Source organism: Erithacus rubecula (genome assembly GCF_903797595.1).
Source record: "Erithacus rubecula genome assembly, chromosome: 2".
Classification (NCBI taxonomy): domain Eukaryota; kingdom Metazoa; phylum Chordata; class Aves; order Passeriformes; family Muscicapidae; genus Erithacus; species Erithacus rubecula.
Window position 1 is genome coordinate 74,158,508 of NC_136685.1, and position 20,817 is coordinate 74,179,324.

General features: G+C 39.4%; 1 protein-coding gene across 1 annotated transcript in view; it reads left to right on the forward strand.

Moving 5' to 3' along the window:
* PRKN (parkin RBR E3 ubiquitin protein ligase) overlaps window positions 1–20,402 on the forward strand; it is a 665,258-nt gene extending 644,856 nt beyond the window's left edge. Inside the window, exons 10-12 of the mRNA XM_079333471.1 lie at window positions 4,413–4,499; window positions 15,983–16,100; window positions 19,120–20,402. Of these exons, the coding sequence (XP_079189597.1) occupies window positions 4,413–4,499; window positions 15,983–16,100; window positions 19,120–19,229 (315 nt within the window). The 3' untranslated portion in view covers window positions 19,230–20,402. The remainder of the gene's footprint in view (window positions 1–4,412; window positions 4,500–15,982; window positions 16,101–19,119) is intronic.
* The last annotated feature ends 415 nt before the right edge of the window (window positions 20,403–20,817 follow it).

Genomic DNA, 20,817 nt, shown 5'->3' on the forward strand with positions numbered 1-20,817 from the left:
GCAGCAGCAGTGTCTCACTGTCAGGTGATGCAGCATGGATGCCTCATCATGCTTTGGTCATGAGGGTTTAAGAACTGGCAGATCACAGAAAGCAGTGTTTCCTGTGAGGAATCTTTGCAAAGCAGGGTATTGGTAACAGCATTTGACAGAGACTGTCAGCAAACCTGTCAGGATTCAATACTCAACAGTTATTCAGAAGTATATAATAAAACTTTGCTGATGCAGCACAGCAATGGTACAGATTGGTCAAATATAACTAGTGACAAAAACAAGACAATCATCAGAAAAGTGTAATGAATATGATTTGGGGCTGGAGGAGAGAGGGGGGATGAATGGTTTAACCTGTGAGAAGCTTAGGATTTTCCCTGTTTAGGTTAAACAATCTTCAGAGGTATCTTAATTACAGTACCTAAGCACCTTCACAGGAAGAAATTATGGGATACTGAAAGACTATTTTAAAGCTGAAACTAGGAAGAGTCATTAGATAAAGAGGCATTAGATAAAAATTTTGAAAGTGATTTTGAGGACCTAATTAAACAGTCTGCTAGATATATGAGTGCATCTTTTCTCACCTGATGTCTTTAATCTGGATGTGAATGTTTGCTTTGGAAGACACACCTCAGCCAAAACATGATCTGTCTTCAGTACAAAGCCGCCAATAGTGATAACTATAGGAGGGAAGAAAGGATAGCTCAGATTTCAACATAGATTGCAAAAGCCTGGTAAGAAATCTGGGTATGTGCTTGAGTTTTTACTTGCACAGAAATCCCTAGCAGTGCACCTAGAGTGCTGCAGATTAAACTTTGTGACTGCCTCACTGCAAACTTCCCTGCATTCTGCTATGTAGACACATGGAAGGAGGTAAGGGTGAAAAAGAAAATGAATATTTTGAGTTGAGGAGTAACTTTAAAGTAAAAGAAGAGAGCTCAAACTTTGTGCAGGGAATGAGAGTATTTTGTTGAAGTTGGAAGAAAGATAATTTTAACAGTAATATTTATAAGCACTATAGGGAGATATTATCAGAGACCAAAGAAAAGGCATTTGCAGTAGGCGAGGGAGAGAATGAGAGCTGTGGTGCTTAATCCAAAGGAAAGCAAATCTTTGAAATGTTGTGAAAAAGAAAATGGTTAAATCTTACTTCTGAAAAAAAATTTAAAAAGCTACATTCTGCTTCCAAACTTAAAACATTTTAAATGGGCCAGTCAGAAATAACTGAGACTGAAGCTTCATTTTGCCATCCTAGCTTTTATTCAGCATCACTGCAGACGTCATCTGTGGGGTTTGAATTCCATAGAAGTGACCGGAGTTTGGTCTGATTTTACCTTTTGTTTGTATAATCATAACCATAGGAGGATTTTAAAAATAGGATCTGAATCCCTGTTGAGGTTTTTAATACCCCCAACTCTGAGGTCACTGGATTTAGGATTTCTGCTTGGGCCTATCTCATACATTTTTACAGATATTCAAAAGCCTGTAATAGCCCACACACAGGTTATATTAATTTCCAGTGCCTAAATCCCTAAAGTGCTTTGGGGATTTCCCTGCTAATCCTCTTTTTCAATGCAGGGGTAGGTTTGAACCTTTGAGATTTATTCTTTTTGTTGGTTGTTTTCCAACCAAAGAATCTTTCAAGGGTAAAAACAGCAAGTGCTAAATGTGTAAAGAGGTAGAAATTTTATCTGCTGTTTACATTATCACAGCAATCTGCCAGTCTTTCTTTTTTGGCACAAGAAGGAAAAGAAAGTGTGACTATTATTAGTAATTACACTACTTATAGTAATTTTAAACACTTACTAATATTAAATTTATGCAAAAGTATTAAATCCTGACTGAACATCAAATCCTTTCCTTTCCAAGGGCAAAGTAACTGTATTAATATTAATGAAGCCATAAAATACATGTTAACTGACAGCATTTTTGCAGTTGCTTTCTGCAACTGTATTTTGTTACTGAAAATTTATCATATTTTTCATGTCTGAAAGTAAAAAATGAATACAACTATCACAAACTGCTCTTTGTTGTAAGTGACATGCCTTTTCTTTATGATGCATGCTTTGCCATAAAAAGGGAGTGCTTAATGCATTTCTGTTGGGAGATGCCTATTTATTCTGACACACCGATCAGCCTCCGGGGTGTTTCTTTGCCACAGAACTGATTCTACATCTCATCCATTATCTAATAAGATGTGAAAAGAGTATCCTGTCTCACAAAAAATAATCAGGCTTTGTTTCATTACAAGGATGTGGCAGGCCCACTCACAGATTTACTTGCAGGATATACAGTTGTTAGTGAAGGGCCCCGTTATACACTCATGAATGTTTCCAATAGGCCTGTGGGGAAAACATTGGTAACATTGGTACTGGAGATCATTTATTTCAAAGGCAAGTATAAAATATGGCCTCTATAATGAGAAAATGCATTTCACATCTTAAATAGTACTGCAGGAGCTTATGAATTTTATTATTGTAATAAACACCAATGCCACATAAACTAGCCAGCCAGAATGTCTCTGCAAAATATATGTCCTAGTTGTTTTTCTTCTCTTTCTTCATTATTTCTCCCTTTACAATGTTTATGAAAGGTTTAACATTGTGCTTGCATGGGAAAAGAGAGATTGGAGTAAGAAAAACCAGCTGAGGCATTGTGAGATAAGGCATTGATAAAGCAAGTGTATACAAAACACTATCAGACAAATGGTGTCAGTCAGATGTGCTCATAAGGAAATAAAGTCACAAAGGAAAAAGACAGTAGGATACACAGTAGGAAATTCAATTAAATATGGGCATAACCTTAAATGTTAAGGGATAGCAAGTCTTTAAGACCTCATGCAGATGGAAACTGAAAGTACCTCTCTCTACATGTTTGAGCAGAGCTTAGCATGCCCAAAACTTTTGACCACTAATGCACTGCAAATCGTTGTATTTAAAAGATGCTATATCACAACAATGCAGCCACCCAAACAACATACCCTGCAAAAAAGTGCCTCCATTGTGAGTGAAGCTGCTTGCTAACAACCACGAGTGAATTAATGAATCGGTGTTGGTTGAAGTAAAAGAAAAAAAAAACATTTTAGATCATTGACAAAATAGAGGGAGAAGTGCAAAAGCAAAACAAACAATAGCAAACAATTGATTAGGTCTGATATCTTTGAAGTTAGAACACTCCCTGCACTCCACATGACTTTCTGAATAACAGGATCAATCCTTTTGGACTTGCACAATGCTTCTTTTCATAAAGGCCAGTTTCTTTAGCATGACAATAAAATATGATTTTCAGTGCTTCTTGGAAAAGGGAAAATACAGCTTGAAAGAGTTCAAAATGAAAATACAAAAGCTGGAATTACTGGCAGACAAACGTTCTAGTGTCATGTCCTCCTGATATCCTTTATTCATTACATGTGAATGCAGCTCTGCATCTAAAAATCAAGGCTTTTTTATCAGTCTTGCTTATAATGCCAGTCAGAATGGCACTGAGAGATCTTTCAGAGTCTGGAGTTGCATCAAGACACCATAGCTTTAAAAGAGAGACCCATTCTACATTATTGACTTTTCCTCTTACCTGCAAGGACAGAATTTAATTCAGCATTGATGGGTCAAAGATTTTGACACATGTCAAGTCAGATATCTTCATTTTAGAGTTTAAAAAAAGGCATCAAACCTGATACATATGAACCACTTTAGGTGGCAGAGGCAGTCAGACTGAGCTAGGGACAATTGTTTCACTTATCTGCAAAAGACATTACTTTTCAATGAAGAATATTACTTTTCTTATGTGAAGAGCATCTTATTTAAGGAGGATAAAACCAGAACAACTGCTAAAAATGCAATAAAGGTCTAGAGGTAGATCCCTAAACCCACTGTTAAGTATCCTATCATTGTGTTCTTTCTATGGATTTTTTAAACCATCCTATAAAGGTCTATGGCAAGGATATAATTTCCTAGAAAATGGTATTTCATATGGCCTTTTATAAAGTGGTCATCCCCTAGCAAAGTAATTTATAGTTTTCTATAGATTCAGAACTATGAATAGACTATTTCCATTAGCAAACACTATACAGCAGAATAGCTTTTTTCAGCTATCACCCTTCTTCTATAAATAGATTTCACAGCAGGAAAAGCACACCCAGAATTATCTAGTATGACTTTACATCCCTAAATGAACCGTGTTGCAAAATCTCATTTTTTAATAATGGCATTTACATTACTTCACCGATTATATGTACAATAATAACAGCAAAATTGTTGTGTTAATGATCAGAGTGTATAATAAGATGCACAGTTTGGAGGATTATGGGAATTTAATGGGAAGAGAAGGGCAAGGGATCATCTGTTGTATGACTCTTCATGATTGTAACCTGCTGTCTGTGTCCCTAATGTGTTTTTCTGACTGGCATGCTTTGGTTTGTTTTCCAGTCCGTGTTCTGCCGTGAATGTAAAGAAGAATTCCATGAAGGGGAATGCAACTCTCTCCTCAGCCCACAGGGAGCCATGGCCCAGAAGGTATGGATCTCACAACTCCTGATCGCTGTCCCTGGCCCAGCCAGAGTGACATTTGTCAAATGGCTCCTAATTATAATCCTAAGTAAAAGCAATTCTGTTCGTGCTGAATTACTCCGGCCACTGGAGTCGCCAAATTGGCTTTGTGGCGGATTTCAGTCTCTTTGATTGATAGAGTAGTTCAGTTCTGTCAGGAACACACAGGGCTTTGCCATCAGTTGATAAAGAAAAGGCCTTCCCAGTGGGCTTCTAGGGTTGTCTCTATTCAATGCGAACACTTTTGAAAGGCTTTGTATAGTCTTGCTGCCTTTCAGTTTATTTTCAGTGCACCAGGCAGGAAATCATATGGGATTGAGCTGAATAACAGGACTTTTTTTAGCCTATGTAGTAAATACTGTTGGTAATTTATGTTTTAGCTTACAGAAATAAAAAAATAGATTGTCAGCTGTTAGATGATAATTATTCTAGGCTGCTCTATAATTTTGTAACTATAGACCTGGTCAGGAAATAGTTTTTCTCTCCTGGCATTTCTCTTTGTTTGAGATTCAAGTTTTCCTTGAAATAAATAAATCATGTAAAACACAGTTTTCCAACTTAAAAAAATAATAATAAAAATAAAAAAGAGAGACAGCAAGGAAGAGAGCAAGAACAGGAAACATACCCCTTAAATATCTCACAGCTTGCCCAGGCTGCACTACTAGGAAGCAGAAAACTGGTTTGGTGCTAAGAAGAAACTCAAATTCTGAGCCTCCACACAGTCCAGTGTGGCAGATAGAGGTTTGTGGGCAGGTGCTGATGAGGGCTTGCATCCAGCCAGCTCTCAGGGAGGTGTGCCAAGCTCCTGTAACTGCCTGCAGGCAGGCTCTGTCTGAGGCTGGCTTTTGGGGACTCACTGAACACAGAGACTGGCAGAGAGATGAAATTCTATCGGATATCTTTGCCATGTGCTACATGAAGCTGGTTCATATGCTATACTTTGCAGACCTTGCACTAGGTCATGACCTGTGTAGAGATTCTTCTCTTTAACTTTTCTTAGTGAAGCACTTCTAATTTATAAAAGGAATTAGCCATAGTTGAGATAGAATGAAACAGCCTGTATCCTCATAGGCAGTCAAGGCTGACCTGGAACATGTGTATTGTATCAGACCCAAAATCCATCTACTTTCCCAGCCTCTAATGATTTGTGATGCACATGTGGTATTTTATGTTTAGTAGCTATCGGCAATTTCTTTTTCTATGAATTTGTGCAACCCATTTTTGAAGCCATATGTATATGCAATAAGGAGCTTTGCAGCTTAGCTGCCCTCTATGAAGAACAGTTTAATTTTATTTGCAATAGCCTTAGAGCAGTCTTCGGGTTCCCATTCACATTTATGTTTAAAAAAAACAACTTCAACAGAGACATTGAGAGATGTTTAAAGCATCCAACAGCCTAGCAAAGCAGACACCAAGGCTCAATATCTTCCCTGAATTAAACTGAGATAGAACTTGAATACATGTTGACATGAACAGAGAGCTCTATATTCATTAAGTTATTTATGCCTAGAGTTTTGCCTAGAGTACTTAAAGTTGTCATGGCACATTAAAAGTGAGTTCAACAATGCTGGCTCTGTGAAAACTAGAGTTCATGTAATTTTTATCTTCCAAGGCAGAGATAAAGGTATGCCAGAAAGAATCAGAATACCATAGGAAGAGGTTCTTTATTTTAAATATTTGAATATTGCCTTAGCTTTTCCTTATAACAATGGGAGAACTTCACCCTACTGATTCAATCTCACAGCAGATGAATTGCACCCAATTAGAACTGCTAACTTAGCACTGTTGATTACTGCTGCAGTTCTAGTGTCATGTGAATGTTCTTGCTGCTCCTGAAAAATTTCCTGTACTCTCAAGGAACTATTCCAGAACAGCTAAATGATAGTGCCAAAAGAACTCTTGCACCTATACACATCAGGTCCCCTGCATAGACAAGACTACCTACACAGTCTAAGCTGAAGTTAATAGACTTAGACCCTCCTTCCCTTCCCCTGGAACAGTGAGAGCTGCACTAATTGAAGGTCTCCACGAGGCGGTGCTGTGCCACTGAAGGAATGTTTTCCCTCCTTTTCCTGAGCAAACCGAGCAGTAGCGGCAGCAGGAGGAGCCCAGAGATGCTGGTTTCGCCCGCCCAGCACCGCTGCAGAGGCGCCTGCACCCAGGGCTGCTGTACTGGGCACACGGACCATTTGGGCATGGATGGAGAGCGGGACACTTCCCATCTCTCTCGGCATTAGTGTCAGCATTTATCCCCCGTGCTTGGCATCGCCTGCCGGGTACACAGCTCTGTGTGTCAGACCTAACTTGCTGTGATTGTAGTGAGGAGGGAGGGTTTTTATCTTTGTCTGTTTCAAACTAGGAATAATACACTTCCAGGGTTGTCTCCAGCTCATGTAATTTGACTCCTGTCTGGATTCATTTCCATATCATTTATTTTATCAAGGCATCTTATTGCCACAAGTTCCACCAGTCAAATTTAATGATCAAACAAATGCCCTGCACTAAACTGTTCCTCTCCAGAACAGGCACAGGACACACAATCAGCTTCAGGGAAATACTTCCAATAAGGAAAATGCAGGGTTTGCTCTAGCCTGTAGTGGCTGTAGCAGTGAAAGGACTTCTCTTGCCTTCACATTTCTGCAAATGCCTGCAGGTCTGTGATGTTCAACAATAGAAACACTGTGGGCAGGTTCAGGCCTAAGTCAGCATGACTGAGGTGAACATGGTGGAGCGTGAGGGGTGTGAAAGAGGTGAAAGAAAAACCAGAGAGGAGAGTTGTTGTAGAGGAATTGAGTGTCCATAGCTGATGGCAGAACAGAGAGCAGGAAGGGCTGTGGTGGCACTCTGTCCAGCTCTCCTAAGGTGTGTCAGGGCACTGCAAGGGCCATCTGCATCCTGGGGCTTCCCATGTGTCTGAGGGCCTGAGCACAGGGATGAGCCAAGGTGAATCCACAGGTGGCCATGGCTGGGATGTGGGGAGCTGGAGACAGGCCCTGCTGCAGTGTCACCAGGCAGTGACATGGGTCCTGAGCCATGGATTAGCTGGGGACTGGGACAGCAAGGTCTGATGTACCCTCAGAGCCTGGCACCAGTTTGGGAAGACTTGGAGAAAAACAGAAGGAGAAACAAAGGCTGATACAGAGAAAAGCCAAGAGCTGAGTGGAGGGACTGTAACCTGTCAGATGGAGTGGAAGCTCTGGAAAGAGGAAAAGAAAGATGTGAGATGACATGGCATAGCTTGAAGCATAGATGGTGGTGGTGAAATGGGGCTGTGATTGGGCAGATGTCAAAAGGAGGAAGGAGGAAGCCTGGGGTAAAGAGAGGGGAGTGTGGCAGGTGGGACTGGGAAGGAGGGTAGGGAAGGATGGAAGGGGGAATGGGTAAGGAGGAAGGAAGAGGGCAAAACCATAACTGCAGGACATATCTGGGATAAAGCAGGTGCCACATGGGGATCTTTGAAAGTCTGCTCCAAATAAAGGAGTTGGAAGCTTTAGGGAAGCTAAATGTCATTACTTGCTGCTTGGGGTAGAAAAGGCAAACTCGGTACCAAGCTTGCAGAGAGCAGCCCAGCTTTCACTACTGGCAGATCATGACCTTTCAGATCTGTGCACAGATATTGCTTGGCCCATTGGGAAGGATAAAATGTTCTCTTTCTGCTGAAATATCTACTTTTAGCTTAGATAGACCATTGGAAGCTTATCTTAAACATTTACTTACTGGTGCAGGACTGATTATTTCCCATCTTAGTGTGTAAATTAGATTATTTCAGGGAAAAGAAAATTTATCTGTGGATATACCAGTTGAGAAGCTTTGTTTTAAAACCATTGCAGCCTCCTGGAGCCATTTGAACTTTGGGATGACAGAACAAATAGTATTTGATGAATTAAAAGACACAGTGTGCATGACGGAATCAATGACACAGTAAAGGTGACTCCAGCCAGATTTAGGTTTAGAAATAACCACATAGTCCCTGCTATGTACACCACAAAACCAAGCTTCCTGACCTCTTTTAACCTCACACATAGACAGTCTGTGCTGGTGGGGAATCTAGCCATAAACCAGCTTCTTCTCTAAGTCCCATCTTAAATTAGCCCAGCTTTCCTAGCACAAAACCTTTCTAGACGGTTTTCCTTTTACAAGGATAAGCAATGCATCTTCTTGCTCACTAACAACTGGACAATAAAATGTGGCCACATATTAGATTTGAACTTTGTCAGAGTAGCTTACAGGATGGTTTTGGTCCTGGGCATGCTGATGAGTCACTGGCAAGGTAAACTCTAATAGCAATGACACAGATGTGAAAGTGGTCCCTATGAAAATAAGTGGGTAGAATATGGGGCACTGAATCATAAGTGTTTGGGGGGAAAAAGGTAACACAACCTGGATGAAATGTCTTATTAAAAAGTTGGTTCTGTGGACAAACTCTCTCCAAGAAGCTGATGATTATCTTGTCATACCAAACTCCTTAAAAATCCTGTCAGAACATACCTAGTCTTAGTCCAAGTGTTAATTCCAGCTAATCTGAGAAGGAGTCTGTACTAGCAATTCTGGCCCTGCAATCCATGCAACCCAATAAAATTCTTCTCCAAATATTCATCTTTAGCTGCTGATGCAGCTAAAAATTCTTACCCATTTCTTGCACACAGGTCACAGACTAGGTGGTGTAAATTTCTGCTATTTTGTTACCTTGAAAATCTCATTACCTGCTAAAGGTGTTCAGATCAGGTTCACTGTATATGCAAAGTAAAAAATATATTGCTAATTTTGTCAAAGTCTTAGCTAATCAATTAAGTATTTTTAGCCCATTTACAATAACACTAGGACTTACAGTTCAAAATATATTTAAAGGATATGCAAACTTTCAGGCAACAATCATTTCCCAGGTGTTAATTTTAACCTTCCACTGTTGTTCTAGGCTCAATAGCTGCAGTCTGCAATGGGCTGGTATAGTGAATCCTTTACCAGAAGGAGCATGATGTTGATATTGAAAGATTTTTTTTTCTTTTCCTTCTTATTGTAAAATCTGCTTGTAGTCAGTCTTATGTGTTTGTTAACAGAATCTTTCTCTGATGCAAAGTTGTTGTGTTTTACCCAAGCTGGTTATGCCTTTGTTTTCTTTGTTGTCCTCAAGACTGTTTTTACCCATCCTTCAAGGCTGTATTTGGGTAACTGACCACTTGAGTGTGGTTTATAGTGCTGGGGCCTCACAAATCATCCTGACCCTCTGCTTTCAAGGCCTTTGCTCTCATCCCATGCTGTTACTCCTCTGTGTAGCATTTTATTGTAGTTTGTTCTGACCTATAGTGCCTGTAATGGTCATTCCTGCCTGTTAGTTGCAAAAATAAATGGAACTGTTAAACCATGCAATAATAAAAAAATTGTACAAAAGCAAGAGCAGAACAGAGGAATAGTCATCAGGTCATTAAATAATTGCTGTCACAGGCTAAACCAAATCTTTATGCATGCCAAGACAAGTTCAAATAAAGCCTGATGGGTCCTGGGGCTCATGGTGGTGGCTTGGCACAAAGGCTGTGGTCTCTTACAAGAAACAGAAACATGATTTTTTTCTGAGGCATAAAGATACATGTTCTAAACCTTCATCTACAGTCTCCTCCAGTGTAAATTTATAGCTAGTGCTGTAAAACTTGACTTCAATTCTGCTCTTAACATGTGGGACGCTGCCTGTCCTGGCTGTAGCCCTAAATTGGAGCCCAAATCTGTCACCCAAATCCCAATGCTTCTCCCAGACCCACCACCTTCAAGTCAAACTTCAGCTGTTCCTTGTTTGGAACTCAGCCCTCACCATCCTCAAGTAGCTAATGTAGGATCCAGGTAATAGCTTTGCTGTTCTGCAACTGGCAGTATAGAATTTATCCAGCACCCCTGTCAGCCCAGGAACCCATCAGACCTAACAAAACAGAGCAATCAGTGCCTCAGCTGAGTCAGGGCAAACATGATCCCCTTCATCAGGACACACTTCCAGGGCCCAGGCTGCACTCTAACCAGAGTTTCTGGGCTCAAGCCTGACTGAGGCATGATGTCTCAGACAAAGGATTGGCTCAAAACAGACTCACTGGATCACTTCACAGATGTGTGTTTTGCTGCACAGGTGCAACAGAAAGCTTGTACATCCCTGTGCTGGTGCACACACATCCAGGAAAGCCTGTCACAGCACCTGGCATCCTGCTGAAGGCTGCTGGAATGTACTCCTGGAAAAGCTCCCAGCTCATGTGGGTTGCAGGTGAGCCTCCAGCCCATCTTTTCCTCCCACTGCCTCCTGTGTGCAGGTCTCAGTGTTGACAGCAGGGGGTAAGAAATGTACAGGCATTGCCTGCCAGGCTTCCTTTTCCATTGTGCAAGGACAGCTGCTAACCTCCCATGCTGAAGATTTCCAGCATGTAGGGTTGTGAAGCCTGGTCTCTAAGCAGCTAATGATCATCTAAATGATAAATAGTAAATGCTAACCACAAAAAGCATTAATTATTTCCCTGCATTTTAGTGAAAGGCAAAGCTATTGAAAAGGTTCATCACACATAGTATCTTTCAATGAGTCCTGAGTCACAGTATGAAATGTGGAACATCTATTATTAGGTCATTGATTTCCCCCCCCCCCCCCAATCAGGTAAATTTTAAAAGTTAAATAAAACATGGCTGTACAAGAAATGGCACATCCAGCTGGATTTCGAAAATATCTTAAATAACTGAAAAAGAATCTGAGACTCAGGGTTTTAGTATTTGGTATACTCACAATGTCAAGCTCAAGACATTTCAACCCACAGGTGCCTAATTAAAGGAGCAAGAAAAATAACTATAACCAGGAAATGTCCTGTAAAATTAATCTCTGTGTTATAAATAAAAATGCACCAGAGGAAATCTGAGAATAGGTCTTAACTTCCTGTCTAATGAGAAATAGGTGATAAATATATAGAGAGAATTTTAGCTTTCCTATTTTGGGCAGCAGTAAAGTAAAAAAGATGTGACAGACTGCTTTTGTTTATGAGCTTAAGATGACAGTCATTTTCAGCTGTGTTGCCACTTACAAGAGAAGGCACGTTTTTTTATTCCACTCATGGAAAACTGTTATATAAGAATGACCTGTATTAGATTAGATTTTCTGCTTTAGAGCAGTACAAATTCAATATTCACCATCTACCTGAATTTAATTCATTATATGAATGGCTGCAACACACAAAGTAAGAACCTTGATGTGCAGTGTCACCAAACCAGAGCACTCCTTCATCTTGTATCCATTATAATACCCTATGTATATCAATTTGATTTTAACTAGTTGCTGTCACCACAAAGCAGCTCTTTCATTTTATGTCAGAATTCCCTAGGCACACTAGACAAATTGGCTCACACAAAGCTGCTTCATGTGGATTTAACTGGATCATTGTAGTACTGGCACCTCTATTTTTCCTGTGTGTGAAATATATTCTCTTCAAATGAGTATCTTTTCTGCTCCTTATCTGTAGCCACATTTTAGCATTTTGATTAGCCTAAATCTGTCTCTAAAACAGAGCAATAGTCCCATAGTTATGCACATCTCTGTGAGATTTTGACTCTTAAGTGGCTCAAATAATGCATTCTCTTCCAAAACCCTCTAGCCTATCTAGTGCCCTAGACACCTGCTATTTTTACCCCCTGCAGTAAAAGGAACCAGTAAACATGACAGTATGTTAATTCATGTCATCATGTTCATAAAACAGCCTGGTTGAAGCTAAGAAGACAAAATAAATTCAAGTTGGACTGTCACCATCCATTGTAGAATAGGCTTCAACAGCTGAGGCTGCTTTTGCTTAGAGCTCTAGCTCCAGTGGGCTGTGTTAACCTAAATATTATGGTGAGATGAACATTGCTCAGGCACAATGAATTATTCTTTGTTTTCCTTTCAAATGCTCTCAAGTATACATAGCTTTACTCATATTCTTGTTAGAAAATGAGTAATACTTCTTGTTTTGAGACATTTAAACCTTTTTAAAATTCTGTATTTCACATAAAGTGAAATAATTTTGCATATTTCTATTACTCTAAATAAAAAGCTTATTTTTGCAAGTAAAATTCTCTTAAAACCAACCATTTCCATTCAAAAGCAAATGTATTTTGAATTTAAAGAAAGTTTCACTGGGATACATTTTTTTAAAGTTATGCATGATCAGCTTTTTTGCTTATTGGGGAGAGATGAAGCATTAAGGGCAAACAAGCAAGAATGCAGAAATTACATCCACTTAGAGCAAAGCACAAAGAAAATTAACAGTTGCATAATCTATTCTGAATTAAGGGTCTTCAGTTTCCCACATGTTGTCTATACCAGGCAAAATAAGCATGATCATAGAAGAAGCGTGCTAACAAAAGGCAGTATATAATTTGGTGGGTGCCAAAATTCAACATTATATATCTAAGTCTTCCAGTATTTTGAACAAGAAGCTTTGCCTTGAATGTTTTCAATCTAGATGGTACTGCTTAGTTGCTGTCTGTGAGCACACTCTTCATTTGCTTCCATGTAGTTCTACTGACAGGTCGATGTGTTCTCTATCACCTGAATGAGATGCTGCTCTAAGGAGGACACTTATTTCTATTTCAAGATGGTTTCTGTCCCTGTAGATCACTTTCCAGTACTGCATGATATTGATTAACTGCAAAGAAAGCATTCCATGTACAAGTTTTTTGATTGTTGTATGGTCTTCAGCAGTCTCTGTAGTCTCTTTATCCCTGTTAGTTTTTCCAAGAAGACTCAGCATAGAAACAGAAGTACATCTATGTCCTTCAGTGTGACCCAGAGATAATAAGACAAACTTTTACTCCTGTCTCCCTAAGGGAATAATTCAGGGGGGATATTGAATAGTGCTTACAACAGCTCTTTCTGTACCTTGCTGTTATTTATAGGTGTTCATTCCTGGTCATAATATGCAGCATTGTTGAGAATAAAAAAAATTATTCATAAAGTACATGAAATCTAGTAATTTTTCCATAGTGCTGGGACAAATGTTCCATACTGACTGGGGAACTAGAGCATATTGTGTTGAGTGAGCATCAAAGTCTCCTGTCCTCAGCAAGCTGATGTGTGAGGCACACCTGGAGCATCTCTGAACTTCCTACCCAAGGCCAGGCAGAACAAGTAAAGTTAGAGACCCCTGTGCTTGACAGACCTAGGCCATTGTCAAGGAGAATGGGTTTGCTAGTTTAGGGGGCAAGAATAAGATTTAAATAGCAGCTGGTAAAGAAGAATTGCCATACACCTCTTGCCATCCCTGGGTGTGGAGCACTAAATACAGCACATGAGCACTGAAGGCTTATAGATGTGGATGGTATGATCTCTTCACTGAATCAGAGGGACTCCATCACTGTGACATTTCTCTGCATTTGGTTCATGCAGCAGGAAGGTTTTAACTTAGCATTCAGCAAGACTGGGCATAGGAGGGATGTTTCAGCTCTAATGGGCTGAAATATTATTCTGCCGCATCTGGTTCATGCTAGAATTTTTGCAATGGAAAATACTAAAATAATAATTCACCGCTGTTTTCAGCAATTTGTTCTTGGTGAACTGCATTTTTGTGGCTAGAAACTGGGGTTTTTTTAAGTTATTCCTAAGGTCTCTCAATTTTGTTTTCAGAACTAAGATAAAAAATGTTTGTACAAATAAAGTTAGCAATATGGTGTGTGAAATTTTGCTTCAGTGTCCTTTGCTATTAGGTCACAACAAAGCCATGAAGATGGAGGAAACAGTACATTTGCAAGTATTAAAACACTGGATTTGGACTATTTGAGAAAACGGAGGCACTGTGAAGCTCCTCTGGACTGATTGCAAAAATTTAAAATATTTGGTCTTCTCACTTAGTGCTTCTGAAAAGAATAGCAATGTTTTGTCACTGCTGTAGTGATTTTAATCTGTATGCATGTTAAGCAGTGAGCTCCCATTAATGTGAGATATCATCTTATTCCTATCACAGGAACAGCTGTGGCCCAGGTCAAGTGTTCTCCACTCTCTCGCTCTGCCTCTCTGAGCTAGCTCAGGTTGCTTGCAGAAGTCATCCTTCCTTAAGGATGTAGGTGTTAAAAAATCAATACTAGATTATGTTCTTTGCTATTAGGCTGAGCAGCTTTTTCTATTTCCCAGAACTTACTAATGTGCTGTTCTATAGAGGTCATCTTTCTTTCTGCCAAATTGCTGAATACTCCAGCAGGGTGCAGGGCTGAGTTCTCTCTCCACAAGCAGAGAGACAAAAGTAAAAGTCATTCCTAGGATACAGATAAAGAGACTTCGTTCACTTTTGTCACCTCTACACCAAAAAGATAAGCAAATTAGAGGATATTAAGTGAGGAGCAACAAAGGACATTCACAGACTGAGGAGACTGATATTGGTTGTAAAATGAAAAATGGCAAACATATTATTAATGTTTCCTTATTAAAAGGAAGATGTTTCTTCCTTTTAATAAGGATTTTTGTTGTTTTGGGGGGGATTTTTGTTGTTTTTTGGTTTGGTTTGACTTTCCTTAAATGCATATTGCAATGGCCACTAGATGAGCTGGAAATAAATTTCTGCAGATATTGGTTTTGTTATTCCATTTTAACTCTGGTCATTTCAGCCAAGAACTAAAATCGAGGCACTACTCACTGACACAACTTACATTTTTATCAATACTAGATGACCAGAAGTCAAGTGGAGGTATGGGTTTGCTCTATTGTTTGAAGTTGGGCCAATTTCCTTTTTCTGTCATACTAGAAATGAATATATTAAAAAATTATAAATAAATAAAGCAGTTTTGTTTAAGCTCATCATTTTCCCACATGCTTGAATAAAACCATGAATGGAGAGAGCAGAGCTTCAAGATTGGAACTTACATGCATTGTTTATAGGTACTATCCACACAGTTTCCAACTTTGTGTGATGGAAATGACCCAAGGTACTGCCATCTCTTTTGTCTTTGTACTATCATTTTAGGCAGGAAACAGCCAAATAGGACACTTGTGTAGATTATGTAATTTTGTCCCAGTCATAAATAGGACAAACACAGGAGTCCCTTTTATACTCTCCATGATGTTTTTTTCCTTCTGTGTCATTCTATCTGGGGAGCTTTCATTGCTCACAAGTGGGTTTTTAAACTTTTTTCCCAACATTTTTATGTTTTTTCTTTGTGCCTGTTATATTTGTGTGGAGACATTGGAATGAAACTCAGACCTCCAATACAACAGAGCACACTTTATTATGAAAAACAATTTCCTTCCAGGCACTCCACCATCCTGCATTACCCAATGTTGCACTTCCTTGGTGTTCTTTTCCTCCAAGAAGGGCTTTAATGCCTGAAGCAGAATCAAACCTGTGGTGTCTAACATGATGTTGTCAGCCAGATTCACCTGATTCCCCCTTTGCCTTCCCTTTTGCTTTGCCTGTCTTTGTGCATTTGCAGCACTGGATGCCCCAATGAGTGTTCTTTCTCCCTCTTTGCAGGGATATGCAGTTGATGAACATGCAGCCATGCAAGCTCGATGGGAAGAAGCATCTAGAGAAACAATCAAGAAGACAACCAAGCCATGCCCCAACTGCAATATTCCAGTAGAAAAAAATGGTAAGTTTATTAGACATCTTGTACTTACCCATCTCTTAAAATTACTTTTACAGTATAAACTTTTGAATGTTCAGGTGCACATATTTATAATATTACTCCAAGAGGGGGAGAGCACAAAAAGCTTGAAAAATTCCCTGTGTCACCTTATCTAAATTATCTTGGAAACACTAACTCTAAATCATTTAGTTCTAAAACCTCTAATTAAACCTAACAAAATGTCTGGCTATTTCTTAGATAGGGGAAATGGGGCATTGGATGTAGCATTCATATGACTGGTTATCCAGCAAGTTATCTAGACTTTCCCTTGTCACTGGGAAAAATAGATATTTGTAGGGTAAAACTCATCTCACGATGATGCAGAACATATGTAGGCCAGAAAATCACACCTAAAAGTGGAGCATGAAGAACTAGTCCTGCTGTAGATGTCTGCACAGTACATTGCTGAATTTGGGTGAGATTAATCCCAACCCAGCCACATGCCCATGGTAGAAGAGCAAGTTAGAGGAAGCAACATGAGTCCTGACAAACAGTTTGCATTAATCAGCTCTTATCACGTAGGAAGGAAAGTAATCTGCTGGCACTGGGATGTTTAGAATGAAGAACAGGAATGATAAATAGACTGTACTTCATAGGTTAATAATGTTCCAAGATTTAATTGTATTTATGTTAATTAATAAAAATACATCAACATGATTGCCTAAACATTATACAAATATTTAGAGGATGCTTCCCAATTTTGTGGCATTCACATGGGACACTGAAAATGCCAAATAAGGCACTATGAACTGCAAGGGGAGAGCACTTTGAGCATGACACTGCAGAAATATTACTGGGGAAGAAATAGGACAAAATCCTGTAATCTGGGGAAAGAAAAGAAGGCAGTTGGCAGATGGAAAGTGGGAGACACCTTCAAGCACAAGAAGCAGAAGGAAAGAAAGCTCGAATTGAAGAGTGGGAAGGTGAGACAAGATTTGGCATAGCATAGAGAGCAAGGTGGGCAGCAGAAGAGAAATAACAGAGGGCTGGGTCAAAAAATTATTTCCAGATTTGTAGAACAGACTGAAAACCAGAAGTTTTAATCTGATTAGAAATAGAAAAATTATCATGGTGACTATTGATATTCAAGTGTTTGTGCACAGCCAAACAAAAAGCCCTTCTGGTTAGGTTGAAGGAGTGGTAAGACCTTTACTTTCTCTTAGACTCTGAGCACCCTACTTTAGTTGCCCTGCTTTGAGCAGAGTTTTGGACTAGATGATCTCTTAAGGGACCTTCCCACCTCAGTGATTCTGTCATTTTGCAAACAAAATCAAGAAGCTTAAAAAGTGCAGTGTTTGCCTTCTTCTTTGGTCATGGGTACTGCACATGCCAGCTTCTAGGCTGCCATTTGTAAACTTAAAGAAGCACTTCAGAGCTGCCAAAGTACAGCTGCTGTCAAGAGACTGACAACTGTATCCTGAGGTCTGCCAGCAGTCCTCATCTGGGAGGAGTACACTGACTCCACACAGGAGAATAATTCTGCTTTTCTGCCCCATATAGTCTTGTACAGTGTCTTTTACAAGGGACAGTGACAATGCCAATAACTTTTCTGTAATAGCCTGTACAAACTACAGGCACTGTAGATTATTTCTGGATGCCAGTAACTTTTCTGTAATAGCTGAAGTGAGAGAGAGAAGCACTTTCCCACAGCTCAGTCCCCAGTCTGAGTGAGTTTAAACACACATCCATGTCTGTCAGAGGGCTGCTGTACTCACAGAGCTGTAGGTCCTGTTGCTTGGGGCACTCTCCACTGCTGATCTCAGCTGCCATGTAGCAGAGAATAACATGATTTATGCAGCTTAGCAGGGAGGGCACATGTTTTACAGAGGACACCTCTTGGGTTTGGGCCCTGCACCAGGACTGAGATGAGTTTTACCCAGTGATGCCTTAATACAATCTGCAAGAGAGGGCTGGATCTAAACTCTAAATAAACTGTAACATGGAGGCTGGCCATTTGTATGTTTATATTTAAATAAGATAAAAATCTTTCTGTCACATTGCATTTCTTAGACAAAGATATAAACTGACAAATAGACCTTGCTATCACAAGTAGTTTCCTCTCTGTCAGGTGAAGCAGACAGACCTATTTTAACAAACCAATTGTTGTTTGTTTTTGCCTTCTGAGAAACATTCTGGAGTGGCATTTTTAAAAATGTGGTGTAAGGGTAGCAGCTCATACAGTAGGGAACACACACTTCATGTACCTCCCATCATCATTTGGAGTCAAACCAAAATGACATTTCAGCATTTCTTCATAGTGCATGCTTTTCTCTCAGTTTGAATTATACAAGAGATCTCTTTGTGTGGTAAGCAACATAATTTCAATTTGAAGGGTATTTCTGTAATGACCTTTGACAATGTTAATGTTTTGTGTATTACAAAATAAACTTTTGATCAAGGTTGTGAGCAGAGAAATTAAAGCTGCTCTCATGGTATGGAGAAGAAAGAAATCCAACATGCAAAAAACATTGATGTGATCAAGAGGCTGCTTCAGATACTAAAAAGGTCAAATCAGCTTAAATTACAAAATTTCATTTTTGTGTAATCAGCAGTCAGCCACCAAAGTCTGTATGTCCTGATTCACCAACTGTGCAAATCTCACAAATCTTTCAATCCAAATTTTAAAAAAATTTAATTTTGTTTATCTTCTGGCTCACAGCTGGACTGGCATAGGGTAACCTTGAGGAGGTACCTCCAGGACTGCTTTGAGAGGCCACAGACTATAATCTCTTTTCCCTATCTCCAGCATTGTCTTTTTAATTTCCTCCTAGCTAGAAAAGCACATTAAAGCCCAACAAGAGAGGAGTAGCAGGTTTTAGAATATTTAGGAAAATATTCTTTGGGTTTGTACTTTTCTTTTATTAAATAATTTACTTAGTTGGTAAATTAATGTCTAAGAAAGTTGTTTTTAATACTCTTAATTGTTGATTAACATCTCTAAGTGTTTTCCAAGTACCAAAGGCATTCTGTTGCTGTTTTGCAGGTGGCTGCATGCACATGAAATGTCCTCGCCCTCAGTGCAGATTTGAGTGGTGCTGGAACTGTGGCCTGGAGTGGAACAGAACCTGCATGGGAGATCACTGGTTTGACTAGCAGTGCTGAGGCCAATCCATGTTGCTGCTAAAGCTTTTTTTAATCAGGGCAAAACTCTGAACCACTTGCTTAAAAAAAAAATCCCAGTGGTTTTGGGACATAGAGTTCAGAAGTTGACCTACTTTGTTGGTTTTTTGCTTTATTGCATATGCAATCATACCAAAATCACATTGAAGTTATGCCAAGGCTTTTAAATCCATTAAGTAAAAAGAATAATTGTTTTAATGGGCAGACTTGCTCATCATGGTACAAAGAGGGGTAAATTACAACTTTTTGAACTTGTGCAGTCTGTCAGCATGGGGAGTTGGCAGGGTTACTGTGAGGAACCTTACTTGACATTTATAGCCAGGAATCCACAGCTCTTGCAAGAGGGAGCAGCCTGCATATGTGTGTGTGCAGTGTGCAAGCATCAAGGGGCATGGAAGATATTTCCTGCATCTTCTGCTTTTTTTCTTTGACCACTTTTTTGCTCATTTAGCACAATTTTTGATTTTGAGTATTTCTTAACAAAACTTTTGTCAGAGGGGAGGCTGTGGCTCTTAAGAGTTTTCTCAGGGTTTCTTCCTAACAGGCTTTCTGCAGGGGTTTTGTTTTCAAATGGAATTCTCATGGAAACACCCAGCTTTATGCTGTGCTTGTGCTGTTCTACTTGTGATATACAACACAAAGCCAGCCTACCCACTAATTGCAGACTTTGTTACCATGGGAAGATTAGCTAAGGATGCAGTGTCAGCCCTATCCATGGCTGTTGGTGCAGTGGTGACTGGATCCAATTAAGTGTTGTGCAAGATACACTCACAGGGCTTCATTTTTCTTGTACTTATGGGATGCTTTGGACATGGCAAAGTGAGGCAGGAGGAGATTTCTCAGGGCTTTTATCTACAATGATCCTTCTAAATGGAATGAGAATATGGGTATGATTCTGAAAATATATTCATTGCTTGGATGGTGTGGGGCAGAGGGACAGCTTCATTTTACAATGTAAACACAGTAAGTAAAGTTTAATAGCATTTCCAAGTCTGAACAATTTTACTGTTTGTGATCTTTGCATTGATGTTTTATGTTTTACAAAATGGGTAATGTCCACATCCAACACACCATGTAAGGATATGCACAATTTAGTTCTGGGAAAAAAACGCACAATAAATAAAGTGGTCAAAATTTTAAACTTTATTTCTTTTTTTCATTTAAATACAAAGCAAGTGAGTACAAAAATGTTGGGTGGGTCATGCATTGCCTTGACTGATTCAAACTCCCAGCTGAGAGTCAAGCCCTTTGATCAAGACATAATGTTAGCACAGAATAAATTCCACATCCACATTCTTTTTTTATCAAGTTTGAACTAATATTTTGTATGGCATGACTGTAGAGTCCTGAAATATGGGTGTGCCTCATATCAGTGCAGAGCATGAAGCTTGAGGCATAAAAAAATCCCAGGCTCACTAGAAAAAATGTTCAGTTGCTAAAAGCAGAGGAATATTCACCTGTCTAAATTGGAGGTGACATTAGAAGTGTGAGGAAACAAAAAAATGAAGTCATGAGGTACCTAATGAGAGCATGAACTGGCAGAATTAAGAAAATTAGAAAG